Genomic DNA, 16,702 nt, shown 5'->3' on the forward strand with positions numbered 1-16,702 from the left:
CCCACTACCACCCACTGCTGACCCCCATGTGGCTCAGTGGACCATTGGCCTAGCCAATAGAGAAGACCTTATTTAGTCAAAACCAAGACAAAAACATCTGTTAAAATGCTTTAATATTTAATGTTACTCGTTCCTTCTCACAAAACTTTTCTGCTTCTAAGTGGTTTTCATTTCTTTTAACAACATTTTAAAAATGCTAATCATTCTGCCATCTTCTGTCTCTCAGATAGGAGAGGGTGAATGTTCATCAATAGATGTATATGATGTTAGTAATATAAGTCACAAATTGGGGTGCTGGAATAGTATTTTCACTGAAAAAAACATGCAACTCTATTTTAAATGTATATACTAGCACTGCAGCAGATCTAATCCATATCTCTGTGAGCGAAGCAGTGGAAGACTAAGACCTGGAAAACTTGTGGTAGGGTTGATTAGGAGAAAAATAATCATCAGACGAGGGGAAAAAAGAAAAAAAAGAAGGATGGAATAGCTTTGCAAATTAGATCAAAAGGTTAGGAGTGAATAGGAAGACTGAGGAACACTGATATATTGTAGTGCCCTCTCTTAGGAGTTAGAATGCCATAGTCCAAGGGCTCTGTTGTTGGCCAGTTGTCTTAATCTAATGCTCCTCTCATCCTTAATTGTCACATAGTTAGTTAGTTCTACTGAGAGAGCAGGGGTTATCCAGTGTGCCGAAGTCCAGAGGCAAAGGAGCGTATACACAACGCAGAAAATCAACACCTGCTGAGCTATAAATAAAAAGTAATAAATCTTAACTACATTAAAAAATACAAGAAACTTCTTTCTTTCTCAAAGACACAGAAATTGCTCAACAAAGCACTGAAATATGCTGTATTTGTGCCAAAGACTGTAGCACTCCCTTCAACCTGTTTATCTTTGAAGACCATAATTAAGGAGGACAAACTGGTTTATAGTCAACTCAAGTTGGAAAAGAACCGCACTCACAATTTTTCTCAAACACTAATTTTCCTTATCTAGGAATCTTGCGTGATTAAAATCATGGGGCAATTAGCAGTGAAGAGATTACTTTCTGTTGCAAAAAGACAGCCAGCCTTTACAAGTTCTACGGATGAATAACGTGGGCTCAGTTCTCAGCTCTGTTGAAGCATGAGGAAATCAAACACTTCTGCCTGTGGCTTTTTGATCCTGGGCTTGGCCAGGAACTAGTTCAGTACCTAAACCCATTTAGTGCTGGCTCCCAGGTTTGTTGGAGCACCCTTGTTAAACCTTGTCCATGCAGGAATCACCCCAGCACTTTCATGACTGCCCAGCCCCTCTCTTTCACTCAGAAATGAGTGACAGCAGATGGTAAGATGACAACCCATTTTTTAACAACACATCCCTCCCATCCTATCACAGTTGCATCTGCTAAGAAATGCTCACTAGTAGCATTGCTACACTGTCCTCAGTGTTCCTTATAATGGAGCAATATCCACACAGAGGAAGTCTCTGACTTCTTAGCCCTTTAAGACACAATTTCACACACTCAGATAAGTATTTTTCTTTCCCAGCAAAAAGGACTAACTGAAGATGACCTAGGAAGAATCTGTAAAGTGGACCAGAGCATGTATAGAATAACTATCACAGTCATGAAGTACTACAGTCACCTTTTATAAGGGTGCAGAGAGTGAGCAGAGGGAGAAAAAAAAAAGTTTATTCCAAATCCTTTCACTGAGATTTAGCCAAAAACACTGAGATCCGTAAACAGTGTACATAGCATAGTGACCAGCAGAGCCATCACTGAAAGCTCACCACTAAAGACAAAAAAATAGTGCAGGGCACACAGCTTTCTAACAGAACTGTGACAGACCAGCAAGTGTCCTCCAAGTTCCCTGGGTAGGTTGAGGGATATCGCCCTGGACAAAGCCAGGGCGATATGGCTTGGAAAGGTCGATGCCTTTGATAAGGGCTTTTCCATCAATCTCTTATCAGCATTCCTAACCGCAGAAGTTCGCGCGGCACTTGAGAATTCTAGGGTGGTTGATTGATGAGAGTGGGGGAAAGGAGATGTGAAAACCCTCAATTCTCTAAATTTTCATCCCCGAAACCCTTCGTTTTGCTGAGCAATAAATAAATAAATAATAAGTACTAATGTTATTAAAAAAGTTTTGCTAACTCAGGGTCAAATTTCAATAACAAATGCACAGCCTGACTGGCCTGCAGAAACACATTTGAGGTCGGTTTGATCTGATCTGGAATACTGGTAATCTGCAACTTCGATCTAAACCAAAATAACTATTTTTGCTAGGAACATCGGAGAAGCTGGCATAAAGAAAGAGCTGTGACATGAAGCATTTGTTTGGATCAAGTACAACTTACTCCTGTCTTCTGTATCCTCAAGTGTGATTTTCAGAAATAATCAAAACAAAAGTGACAAAACCCAAAAACCACAATGAGCAAACAGCAGCTTTTAAGTGCTGTGGGAACAGAGACATTTGTTTAAGTAACCACTGTTTAAAAAATGCATACATAGTAACACCAAAATAAACAGCTTGCAACGTTGTTTATTTTAAGATACACAATAGTAATGTAAAGTGCTACATGCACTGAATTCAGGGTGTACTAACACTATTTACAGTTCTGAAGAGCAGCAGGAAAACTCAGCTCCCTGCCAGAAGACTCCGTGTTCAGAGAGCAAAGGTCAGTACTCCCCGTTTTTCCACCTAGGAGGATCTCAACGCACAGCCATAGAAAACTCCCACTCTCTTTTCTCATGCAGGTAACTTCTGAACCTTATGTCAAAATCCTACAAAAGGTACTTCATACCAATGGCATCTTTAAAATGGACACACAAGCTCATTCCCGTGAAGGATAATTCAAAGGGAGAAAAAGATATCTTTGCCTTATCATTTTACTTATTAAAAAATCTTCCATATAGGCCTGGCTTACTAGATTGTGTTGAGCGAAACCGAAAAAAATCCGCCAAAAGAGAAGAATACTAACAAAACTAAGGAGCGGTATTCTGAGAAGCGACTGACTTACTGAAGAGACTTATGTCTCTGAGTTGCATTTGATCCTCTGCTGACAAAAAATGCCATTGACTTCAAACCACAATAGAAGCTAGTGCTATTTTTCTTCATAACGCCAGCCTAGCTATAGGCAAGAAAATTGGACTTTATTCTGGCCACTCCATCATCTATTTATTATTGTAATTGCATAGATTTTGTATTGTAATTGCAACGTTACTGTTATTGTATAATCCTTGTGACTGCCAATAAATGATCTAGTAATACTCCAACTTGGATATCAGATCCCAGGTTATGAAGAGAAAAAAAAAAAAAAAGGCATATTTCTGCTGTGCAGACTGAGTTCATTTGATCTGGAAGTCACTGAGACAAACGTGGAACCCCACAGCTACATTATTACAAAGTAATGTTTAAGAGCAAAATTTATTTTAAAATTCAAAATATAATCAATTTCTTCTTAATGCTTTTGAGGAAAGCTGTATATGAAATTCAGCACTTTGAGTCAGCAGGCACTCAGTCAATATTTTCTTGGGGTCATTCTGCCCCTCTGAGGGCCCAAGCTTTGTTTTGAATCCTCAAGTCAAATTGCCATAAAAGTCTGTAACTGAAAAACACATGAAAAGGCCATGTTTTCCACCTGTTGTTGTGCAAATCCATAATCAATCTCATTTTGCATTAAATTTGCATTGGATCAATGTCCTTAAAAATCAACGTGAATACTCAAACAACTTTTGGTGTTTTGAGTTGACTTTTCATAGAGCCAATGTTGGAGCAGATGAAAGAAATACTTGGTGACACTAAGGTGGGTAAGGGCTGATTTCAGACCTATACGTTCCCCAGATAGTTGCAAAATTTCACATGCTGCAAATGGAGAGCAGCACAGGTGTCGTGACACAGCCTCTGTCTCTGAATATCCAAAAGGGAGGTCTTTTTAACATAAGGTCCTCAATATGAACGCACTTCCTTCATTGATCTGACAGAGCCCAAGCCTGACTGACCTTCAGCACCCACTCAAACTCCCAATGCCCAAAGGAACAGTAATTAAATATTTCTCTTAATCTTAATTCTTCATTTTGGGTCTCAACACATTTCTAGTTTGAATTTGTAAGTTAATTTTGCAATAATTTTTTCACTGACAGATAAATTAGATGTCATTAAAAAAGTTGAAATATATACAACAAAAACTTAAACTTGAAGAAAGCCAAGTTTAGGAAGGTTTCCTTCCTAAAACAGCTCTAATTTCATTATATTTTTTCTGGTTTTAATCATTAATAAGAAAATGTGGAAATATGAGAAATGCTTCAGGCAACACTACTTTAGTGTAACCCCAGGAATGCAAGATGTTTCTCAGCAGTATTTTTTCAATTTTTTTTTTTTTAATCTAGTTATTAAAGTGCTAAGCAAAGGCACTTCCACAGATTGTTCCACAGGCTCAACAACTGGGTTTTTTAATTTTGCTTGTTGAATTCCATTACTCCTGCAAGGCCTTTTGTTCCCCCTCAGTAATTTCTCCTCTTGTCTGTTTGTAGCCTGTGCTTACTCCTCAGTTCAGTGTGTACATTCTTTGTCTATAGCCAGATCTCATATTTTGGGGATGGAGTGGGGAGAGCACTGGAAATAACAATACATCTCTCATTTCTCTCATCTTCTTTCAGCCTCTGTTACACTTTTTTTTTGGGAATCAGGGCCCTGACAGTCCAGGCTCTCCAAACATCCTTCTATATCTTTCTCTCACCACACTGGCCTCAGGCTAGTTTCATAATCATCAAGAAAAAAAACAGTCCTGATGTTCAGCATGAGATCATAACACGGTGATCTCACTCCGAACATTACCTTTCACTACAGCAGCTCTATTGACTTCTTTGCTTGGAACAGTTTGAATTTCCCACCAGCTCAGTTGTGATGATATTCAGCCTCTTTTAGGTAAGATACCTCTTCGCAGAGTGAGCCTACAGGGCACGGAGTAGAAAGCTCTCGAGCCCCCAGGCCTTGTTTGAAAGAGTTTTCAGTCTCAGCAAGAAGTTTGCCTCAGCGCTTGTTGGTGAGGCAGCGGAGCATGTTACAGCATTACCAAGTTGGAGAGTGCAGTATCAGATATTTTCAGTTGGGGCTTTGAGCAGGATTCAGACCCCAGGAGCTAAACTCATGATAGTTTAACAGTTCTAGGGTTACGTTTATTCGTACCCATGTTGGTAAAACACCACAGTCTTGTTTCTTTATAGACGTTTTATTTTCCTGCTGCACATACAGTTTTGACCAATTCATAGTGGGATTTAATCTCCTTTGCAAGCATTATTGCTCACTAAATGAACACCTTGTAGGCAAGAAAAGAGAGAAAAAGAGGCAAGGGGTTTTTTTCTCTGAAGTTTGTTTGCATCCAAGAGCATTGTGGGATATAACGTCAGGTTTCACAGAACGAGGACAGCTAAGATTAATTATAGCACTGAATTGTCTGCAAATGACTAGCGTAGGTACGCACTAAGTAGCGGGACTTCTCTGGTCTGAGAAGTGTTTGCTTGGCATTTAATGGCTACCATGCAACACATGCATTCAAAACAGGCTGTTTAAAATTGAGATGTAAGTTGACATACAATGTGGAACAACCTGTGCTTCTTAGCATTGTCCTAAAACTCTGCACCTCATCTCACCAGCCATAGAGAAGCTCCTATCAACTCAGGAATCACCTCTCTTTTCTAAGAGATGTTAGCTCATGCAGTGAAGTGTCTATGTAGGACTGGAAGAAACAGAACTGAAAAGAGGCAGACCAAGTGACACAGCTCTCAGAATAATCTGCTGAAACAGTAAAGGAAGGTGGAAGGGAGAAGTAAATTAAATTATTTTCCTCCTTTTTGTTATTCACAATTAATGCGTTTTCACATATGATTCCATTTCATTTCTGTACATGTGAAAAGAGATCATCAGAATATCTTTTTCTAGCTGAAGTTAAAGCATGCTTTAAAACAAACAAACAAACAAACAAAAAAAAAAAAAAAAAAGAAAAAGAAAAAAAAGAAAAAGAAAAAAAAAAAGAAGTGATCCCTCAAATGAACCAACTTTCCTTCCAGTTCAGGACTGTCACCGTTCCTGCGCACCAAGGCATTCCTACACACTGTGCCTTTGCTGACAGCCACAAATACATTTTTCTGGCAACATAATGCTCCTTATTCCTGTTATTACAGGTATCACGACCTTTCTCACTATTCACCTTCTATATCTCTGAACAGTCCATTTGTGTACTATCAAACCAGCTGTCAGCTGTCTGTATGTGTTCCTCAGTAGCCAGGGAGCTTACCAACATGAGTCAGGGACTTCGCAGTAGCCTTTCTGTCCCTTACTCTTCACTCTAGATCACCATCCTGCTTCCCATTTCTTCATTCAAGCACAAGTGGGAAGCACCTGGATGAATCAAAAGGGGCAGCAGAAGGACCAGGACTGGCTGGAAAGCCGCCAAGGTCCTATTTCACATCAGGAGTCTCCCTGGGTTGTTGAGGAGGGGAATATCCACTAGTGACTTCTTGAAATACAAAGATGCATTTGTTAATACTGTTGCACTCCCTTTATTCTGACTCCTGTCCCTGGGCCAGCAGTTCATGCCCAAGGTTCTTTCTCTTGCTGCTTTCTGTGAAAGATATTTGTTACCATTTGCATGCAATAATCACCACTTCAGGTCACCAGTGAGGAAAGGACCTGATAAACAAAAATAGCCCCAGCCCAAGCCACCGAGCTAAAGTAGCTTGCAGCAATCAAATGCCGTCATCTTCAGCGTAGACCAGAAAGAACAAAGCGCTCACAATTTTATAGCAAATGCCCCCTCGTAAAGGGAAAATAATCTTGAACTTTCAAAGTCTAGAGAAGTTCAAGTATTTGTACAAGCATTGCATTACTGTCATGCTAGTTCAGCAGCAAGACAAAACCACAACAGAAGGGCAGGCCTCTGTAATTCAGCTGATGCTAAGACACTGGTCTCACACAGAGTTTTTCATCATAAATATGAAAAGCACTCTGAAAATCAGCCACCATCTTCACATCATACTGCTTAAAGAGGGAAACTGAGGCATGGCGTCTTGCCACGGTCACAGCTAGAAGCAGAACTGAGATCTCCACACAGCTGCCAAAGCTCGTTTGTGCTAAAGCATCCTGGGGACAGTAGTGAAGGTTCAGCTACTACAGAACGTGACAAATAGCTAAGCATACAAGAAATGTGTCATTCTATCATAAAACAGGGGATCCTTGAGACACTTGTTAAGCATAATTTGTGGATAAAATGACTATAGTGTTTAACACTTATTAAGACACAAATTTGTGTTTATCTGTCTCCAGTTATGATGTCACTGCTTCATCTTGTCCAGCTTTTTCAAAGGGATCAGAGTTCCACTGGAATTAATGGAAGCAGGACTGAGAGAGACACACTGTTAGGCACTAATCTGTAAATTATCTGCAAATATTTGAACACAGAGAAATTAAACCTGCATTTGTTACCTTACCTGAGAGGAAAGAGAATGACTTTTATAAAGATCCACATACGCTCACAGAATATCAACTAACAATGCAGCTTACATGGTCTTTGGGGTTTTTTTAATTGGCATAACAAGCTTCAAAGTAGTCTAGACTAGGCTGTGATCTTATAAAAACCTACTTCTTTTATATAGTTAGTATACATTAAAAAAGTGAACAGGAGCTTTCCCATTGCTATGCAGTTTAATCAGATAATATTTCCACAGTATATCCACTTTAGAATATCAAGCTGCCACTGTGAAATGTACCTCAGACCAAATAAAACCTTGATCCAGATGATAAACAAATTTCTATAGCATTAAACAACTTAAAATATGCAGATTATTTTAAACACTAACCTAAAATATTTGATGCTGTTTACTTGGCTACTCTGATTCATTGTGCTGAGACTGTAAGAGGATGCCATAAGAGGTTAAACATTTTATGGACGTAAGTAGTCAACTGCTACAAATAAAATACACGTTTTGAACTGGCATCATAAAAAGGTAAAACCAAGATTTAAAAAAATCTTTACGGCATTATACAGTGAGTTGACAACCTATCATCCAGTATTAGACAAAACAACTGAAATTAGTTCTGGCAGATTTGGGGCTAGCAGTTAAAAATAAAAATAGCAAATGTAAAAGCATGAAAACTGTATTGCCATTATGCTTAAAGACAATAATAAATCTTTAAAGATGCCAATGATTGCTTTGGATACTACAAACGACTGCTGCCAATCAACTCCAAAATATGCAATGCATGGTATTCTAAGCATCCTGACTGAAGGCAAACTCCACAACACCACAAGTAATATTATCTGCCATAAACTACTCTCTTCATCAGGCAACAATAAGAATTGACATCTCCATTTCTTAGCAGTTGTAGAACTGCTGGCAGAAACATGCTTCCTTTTTTTACAGTATAACTCTAATTTTTGCAGAAAACTTCTTTGAAACCAATTACTCTGCTCAAGGATCTCGAAAGGAAGGTCTTAAATAAACATGTCCTGAGGCAAAACTGAGAGGCAGTATCACTTGGCACAAACAACAGCAATTGCTTTTTCCCTAAAAATATATTGTATATATACGTATATTCGTGTGCACACACTATAGAGAAATGGAAGAACTGTGAGCTTTCTGATGACAACTGTTTTAGGTAGTGGAACTTGAGGATACTCAAAAGAATTCTCACCTCTAGTTGACTGTGATCTTGATTTTCAAAGGCTGCACAACATTTATTAGTGCAAAGTTCTTGGAGTGTTTAAATACCACTTATATTTGCATACACTTTAGTAAAATCCCCTTTTACCTTGTGAGCTTTGAAGCCACAACTCTGTATAAATGAATTCTTGTCACTACTGCTTCCTTCTTTCAACTAATTTAAGATATACATTGCTTGGACTTTGGTATTCTTTCTTCTTTTCACTTAATTCCTATACTGACTCTGCAAAGCTTTGTAATCTGACAATAACAACCAGAAAGCACTGCTGGCTGATCCTATCTTTTGCTAGGCCACGTTCAGCTTCCTCAGTTGAGGCTTTTTAATCAAGCCGCAACTAAAATCATGCACGTGTTTTTCGTTACACTCCGTTCTCAGTAATTCCCTGTTTGAAAATGGCAGGTAAAATATTAAATTGGGAAGTAACATCTAGTCACGTCATCTGATGGTTTGGCAGTGGCTGACCTCATATGCCACATGAATGAAATTCACCTCGCTGCAGTCCTGACATCTTGTGTTGCCTGTTGATGAGGAGGAGGAGGTGGCAAAAACAGGCAGAGCAGTGGAAAAAAAAGGAAAAAAAAGGAGAGGAGAGGTGAAGGTAAAGCATAACTAGCTAACATCAGAGAGGGTACTGTGAAAAACTATTATAGCAGACCTGAAAAAGGATCATTAGGTAGACTCAAGAGCCTAAGTCGTCCCGGTAGCGCGGTGACAAGACTAGGTTGGAGCACCTCAGCCTGCCAGGGTTTTGGGGAGGGGAAAGGCAATGAAGGAGAAGGGAGAGGGAAGAGACAGAGGGGAAGGGTGGTGTCTTTCGTTTGCTCCTCCCTTGCAGGATTCACAATTTGGAGATTGTTTGGTGTGTGTGCGTGCATGTGTGTGTGTGAATTTCACCCTATATATAACTCGAAATCTTATTAGATAACAACTCGGTGACACTGCAAATCCAGTATTTCTCAGAACGCTATTTTTGAAGCTGAAACACACAACATATTTTGATCTCCAAAGAAGCACAATAAAGATCCCCCCTTCAAAATAAAAAGAGAACTGAAAAAAACCCCCACTGCACATATAATAATTTCCAGGCGGGTTTCCTGTGATTGTATCTGATTATTTAAATTTCGGACTGTCTCTTTAATTTGAGGAGCAGGCAGAGAGGCGACAGATGGCAGACAGAATTGACTTATGTCCTCTATTCTTCTGCAGAAGAAGGGGGAGTGCAGAAAGTTTGATCGAGGCAGAAGCTACAGTACGCAGGCCAGGCTATAACTATCTAATAGGTCTTTTGACGGATTGGTTGAGAATATTTAGGTTTTTTTCTCCCCCAGACAGGCTTTGTAACAAACCCACGGTCCTGGAGGTTGCCATGGGTGACGAGAGCGCTGACATCCAGTCCCAACTACAAATAAGCACATGACAAATGGGCCCGGAGCCCTCCGACAGCCCTGAACCTTGGTGACCCCCTAAAATACCCAGTCTCCCCATACCCATGTACCAAAAAAAAAAAAAAAAAAGCATTACCAAGTATATTTTTTAAAACCGAAAGCTTGCACTTAATTGGAAACATTGCCATGCAACTGAAATGCTTGGGACAGCTTGTACAAGTAAAAATAAATCACGGAGCATTGTTATTTAATGTGCTGTGACATCATTTCCTGAAATTAAACAGAGATGACACAGATTCAGACAGTCCCTGCTAAGGTTCAGTTCAAACAATTCACAGATGTTTTCCTCCAGCCAACAGAAAACAATGCAGGGCTTAAAGCACTCCTCTCCCTCTCCCCAGCCTTTTCTCTGGTATGAGGAGGTATGGCAGTTTTATAATACATGCTCCCGCAAAAATATTCTTTTTTTAATTTAATTACTCAGGCTGTTGTACTAAATAGATGGATCATTGTGTCACAAAAGCATCAATTTTTCAGAAGAAATAACAGATGTCTATGTAACAATGATTAGATTAACCACTCCCAGACAAAGCTAGCTTTTGAGGCCCACACACCCCATGACCCTGGGTTCCCTCTTCTGTGGGGGGTGGATGTAGAAATGTCAGATCTAATCTCAGATTCCATTTTTTAAACAAACAAAGCCCCACCCCCACCCCATTTCAGCTCTTTTCTTTTAAGATTGTGGCATTTAAAAGGTGTATGAACCTTTGGTCTGTTACTAAATCTTTAGGACTGATTTTGTGGGCAAGGACTGGAAGCACTCAGAGGATGAAACGTTTTGGCCTGGGATCAGAAGTGGCATTTTGAGAAAGATCTTCAGCTTTCTTCTGTCCAGGGCAGGGATGCCGAAGCGCAGGCAGGCAGGGCAAGAGGTGGACACCAGTGACATTACGCAGGGCTATTGCTACCACCAGCAATAACAAAAAATGTAGAAGGCAGCCACCCTTCTGGTGAGTGATCAGCACAACTTTGGGGTACAAAGACACACAGCTCTATCATCTTGAGAACATGTCATGGGAGGTGAGCATTCAGATACCGATTTTTCTTTAGCACTTGGGTGAAATCATTTAACCTCTCCTCACAGGGTTTACCCAGCTGAAAAATGGGCACCATATGATTTTGTAGTATGTGCTCCTAGCTGGGCAGTGTTTGTACAGTCTGAATGGTCTGTCCTACATCAGCAGGCAATGTATTACCTGGCTGCAAACTCAGCACATAGTCAGCCCTGCCTAAAAAGTAGACCTGGAATAAAACTATACCTTAGGCTACTCCAACTCTCTGACTACATGGTGCAGTGAAGCAAACATGGCAGCCATGCAAACCCACATGCAGTTTGCTTTAAAGGAGAATCAGAGGCCACTGTCTGTCTCCTCAGTTTACCCTGGGAGCATGGTAGCAAGTTAGGATGCAGTCCAACACAAGCACTAAAATTCACCAGAACGCTTTCACATTCCTGTATTTTCTTGAGTATCCCAGCCTTCTCATCACCATTTTAACTGGACAAAGGCCTGTTGTATTTCTGGTTTTGGCAGGGACAGGAGCTGGACTTGATGATCCTTGTGGGTCCCTTCCAACTCAGGACGTTCAGTGATTTTAAAGCACAGCAAAACCAGCAATGTGAGGAATGCTTCTCCTGGATCAGGATTCTGAGGAAAGCTATTCTGCTACTGTTTGATATGAAAGTAAGATATTCGAGTGTGGAGTGCAGTAGCCAGCTATGCTCCTAACCTCCCTTAGGTATTATTCCTAAAATCAGGATATGAGAGGAGATATTTATTAAGGTAGGATGGTTTCAAATATTTTGAAAGCTTGCTCCAAAATTGGCTTTGGTTGACAATGTTCATCTCTATAGTCAAATTTAATGAATAAATAAAATAGCTGGCCTATATAAAAGACTTTGTGAGCCATTCATTAATATATGACATAGATTATATTCTCAGATACACCCACATAAATACAGGAAAAAAAAAAATCTGTTTTGGTATAACTATTGATATTATCCAATCTGGCCACCTGAATACTGCAACTTAAGAAATTAATTCAGGTAAGTACAAAAGCTGTGGCTGGTTCCAGATGAACTTATCCTAGTCTGTCACTGAGGCAGATGAAACTGAAATCTACTCTACAAGAGACTTTGTAAAGAGCATAATTTTCAGCCAGAAGATTGTGGAAATCTGCCTAAATTGACAATGTTCCAACAAATGTTAGGAGACAGAACTTCAGCTATCAAAAACAAACAAACAAATTAAAAAAAAAGTTCAGCTCCACTGACTTCAGGGGATCCATCCCAAAGACCATCCAGCTGGGAAACTGGCACTGTCATAAAAAAGGTTTAGTTTGCATGCTACTATTCGTATATCTAGTACTTTCAGTTAAGATATACATCTTGTTACAGACTTCAACAAAAGAAACAGCCAAAACAGAATTTTAACAAAGGGCATCACTCCAGGTAAGTGTCAAAGAATAAATGCATCTCTGTTCTACCAGTTCTGTAGAAGAAGGGGAAAAGATGTTGAATGTAGCAAGAGTGTAGTCCATGATACACTATGTTGCAGAAAGGGATGAACTACCAGAGGTACAAGTCCACAGAATGGTATAATTACTTCCTTTATAACTGTGCTCTCTTCTGATTATGTACATACATTTTAAAGATTCTCCATCCTTCAAAAGGGCATGGGAAGAGGGGGGGCCAACCCTGTGTAGCTCCTGGTAAGAAATCCTAATCTCAACACTGGTGTAAACTAGAGGTGGCTATAGATTGGAGCACTTCCTGTTTTCACTTTGTGATCAAATATATTCTTTGCAGGGCAAATAGGGGAGCACTTGAGGGAGGAAAGCAGAGATGTCTGAGAGGCTAATTGAGTGTACTAAGGACTCCTTGGCATAGAGGAAAAGGAGTCTTCCAAAACTATGAATAAACGCTCGGCTTGGGTCAGATTTCTTGCTGTTTCTTTTCTTTAACCACCTTTGAACTCAAATAAAAACAACCTTAATGTCAGGTTTACCTTTCTGATGTCGTAATCTTTATGTAGTATTGAAAAGCTTATACTACCAGACTAGGATTTCCTCTACTTTCTTAAACACTGGATATTATCCAGAAAAAGCATACACATTTCCAACCAATTCATCCTCAGATCTTTCATCTTCCTGTACTGCTGTAATTCCAAATACAAGACAGAACTCAGTAAGTGAATGAGAACATGACAGAAGCTCTTAGTCCTTGCATTTGATTTCCAACAATAAAAACATGCATGTGTATCCTATTTCAAATATAATTAAAGTCACTGCAAAATAGAAGGTGTGATAGGGGTTGGAAATTGTTTTGAAAGACACAGCCTGTCAGACATATTCAATCCACATCAGAGTTCAAGTGCCTGTCTCTTCAAAAAAGCCACTTAGGCGATTCAATTTTTAAAATCGATTACCTCAGGAGTTTGCAAACTGATTAAATACAGGAAAAAATAGCATTTTATTTAAAATCGTGAGTAAATACAATTAGTCAGAACTGAGTTACTCTCTTTGAATTTGTCAGTCCAAAGGAATTTCAAGTTTAATCCATGCCATAAGAGATGGACTGCCACTGCCTTTCCTTCCAGGGAAACCAGAGGTTAATGATTTTTGTCATATTGAGACTAACAGCTAACAATTGCTACAGTTGGCCTTTAGTATTTTATTTGTCCTTTTGAGGTATTCAGAATAGGTGACAATGGCTTGCAGTTGAGAACATATGTAGAGAGACCCCTGTGGCTTATGGAAAAGTTGCTCCATGCTGGTTGGGTGTTTGAAAAAAAATACAACCAGAGCTCTTTTATGTTCCTCTCCTTAATGAATGCATGAATGTCAAAATGTACCAATGGCCCATTCAGGGGGCAAAGCCTAAGCAGCTCCTTCTTTAAGAACACATCCTGAGATGTAAAATACATTTGCTTAACAAATTAAAATAATGAGATAATTCAATTAGTTTCTTTAAAAAAAAAAAAAAAAAAAAAAAGAGAGAGAGAGAGAAAGAAAAAAGGGTACATCAGGGGATTATTGTAATACAAGAACAGGTCATACAGCACAAAGGAGGAACAAACCAATTTGAAGTAAGGTTAGAGTAGTAATGAAGGAATGTACATTGAATCATGGACCGCCATTGTAAAGATATTTACTTGAAACAATAAAATTGTACATCACAGACTCCCCTGTTCTGGCTCAGCCAGCATTGCACTTTGAATGGACAAGCTAATTTGAGAAAAAGTGCAAGATCTTTAAAAGAAAGGGGCTCTCTTCCTTCCCTGCATGTGTTTACGGCAAGAATCTTTCTGAATTTACATTGCACTGGTCAGGGGTCTCCATTATCAGTTTGCAGGTCTGAGAATTACAGCACAGTAAATCTTTCAACACCTGCAAACTCATTAAAGCTTGGAAGGTAAAAGGTTTGGGGCTTTTTGTGTTCATTTAATTTGATTTTTGTGAGGCCATCCTCACCAGTGATGGCAAATTTCCTCAATTCCTGCAGGATGGAGAGGGTCAGGAGAGAGAGGATGGAAACGAGGAAAAGGGATTTCAAAAAGCCAGAAGGACTTTACTCAAGAGAAGCAAGAGGCAGCTGACTGTTTAATAAGCATGTGTCTAATGCTTTCAAGGAGCACGTGAGAAAGGAAGGCAGGGAGAAAAAAAAAAAAACAAGGTATCACAAATTTCATAAGAGGAAATGGAGTTAACACAGACACATGTACAAAACAAACTGGTTGATTCATGGCCCTGCTTTTTGCTGTCTGCCTGTTCTACTCCTCTAAAGATACCCTACAGCTAAATGAAAAACCCTCCACTCACACTCACTCGACTTCCAAATTAAAAACATTTTACAGGTTAGTAAATCTCCAGCTGAGGTGATGTAGCAAAGAACAGCTGTGAAGTAATTTTGATAATGATGAGAATAATAAGCACATGGCAAGGTTCAGGGCTTTGCTGTTGCAGCTTCAGTGCTCCTGAATAGATAAAAGTGATTAAATACTCCTGATTATCCCTGACCAATATGTAATGGATTTACAGCCCTTTCAATTAGTCAGTATTTGCTTAGGACTCATTATTTTGTCTTTGGTTAAGTAATCAGCCCAGAGACTCATGTTCTGTCTAATTCCTCTGAGCCAAGTGGGTACAGGGCACCTGACCTTTGAAATGGCCATAGCTGGGAGGCAGGAATAACCACTACTCCAGCAGAGACACTGGCTATTCCAGCTAATCCTGACCCCACAGGCCAGATCAATGCACCTTAGTTTGCTACTAATGTCCTTACATCAAAATGATGGTTTAGAAATGTGGATCTATCGCTCCCTGCTTTAGCTGTGCTGCTGGCAGAGCAGTTCGATAGTCCCTGTCATAAATAAATCGAGTACCTTGTCCTGAAATCATTACACTGTAACCAACATCAGCTACCATAGAAATTTACAAAACTTTGGTAGAAGAAGAGCTAGTTAAAAACAGCATTTTAAGCCTTATCAAGTGAGAAACAATTTTACAGTGAGAGGAAGAGGAAAATCAATTGATAATTTTACCAGTTTCCATTATTTCCCACATGAAGTAAACTACAAAGAGTGTTAGTAGGTTTTTTGTGGAACCGTGTTTTGATGCCTAAGTAAAGCTGTAACAGTCAACAGAACACTAACACCTAAAACCATTTGCAAGTAGGAGGATAAAGATAACCCATAGAAAGCATTGCTTTTTCACATATTTTATCTCTCTCCCCAAAATGTGAATATGGCTGGCTTTTAACATAATGGACTTGAAGAGAAACTAAAAATGTGCTTATTCTCACAGCTATGCAACTGAAGAATTAGGGAACCTGTACGCCTTCTATATGTTTCACAAAAGCAACACAGGATACGTTTGCAAGCTGCTGCTTTGATTTCTCTAACATCCCACAGCGTATGTCAGCACACACAGACTGGGGCTCCCTCTTCCACCACATACATAAGAAGTTTGTGTAAACAGAGACCAGCAACAAAGAATCCAGAAGGCAGAGCTTTGTATATGCTAAACCAAGGAAACCCCTTTTTTGTCCTTAGGAACATTTTGAATAGTTCAAAGCAAAAAATGGTTACTTTATATGTAGGTGTTATTCCATGCTAAGACTTTGTAACCTGTCTCTCTCTCTATGCATGTATGTGGATACATATATATGTGTACATATATATGGGGTTCTTTCAGATTTGTCATGATTCCAAGAGCCAAGAAAAAAAAAAATAGAAGACAAAAAAAAAAAAAGTAACAATAATTTAGCCCTAATAATGGTCCAAAAATTATGGGGACAATTGATTTTTAATAATGATGAATAAACCTCATTAAGCACATGAATAGAAATCTATTTTGGTTTTGGGTACCACTTACTGTGAGATGCTGGAAAAGCCACGCTCTCATGATATTTGTTGCTACTTTGGGGAATATGCCTCTTTTCTTCTGACGTTTTTTGTCCTTGTCTGGGTCATCGTCATCCCCTGTACCAGGTGAGGCTACACTGTTGTCTAAACCATCTCCTACAACAAAGAGAAAAACAGGAAGGAGGAGACA

General features: G+C 39.3%; 1 protein-coding gene across 1 annotated transcript in view; it reads right to left on the bottom strand.

Moving 5' to 3' along the window:
• MEIS2 (Meis homeobox 2) overlaps positions 1-16,702 on the bottom strand; it is a 173,043-nt gene that overhangs the window by 104,744 nt on the left and 51,597 nt on the right. The window contains exon 8 of the mRNA XM_082058561.1: positions 16,523-16,668. Coding sequence (XP_081914687.1) covers positions 16,523-16,668 — 146 coding nt within the window. The remainder of the gene's footprint in view (positions 1-16,522; positions 16,669-16,702) is intronic.

This window comes from Streptopelia decaocto, assembly GCF_964273445.1.
Source record: "Streptopelia decaocto genome assembly, chromosome: 7".
NCBI classification, from domain to species: Eukaryota; Metazoa; Chordata; class Aves; order Columbiformes; family Columbidae; genus Streptopelia; species Streptopelia decaocto.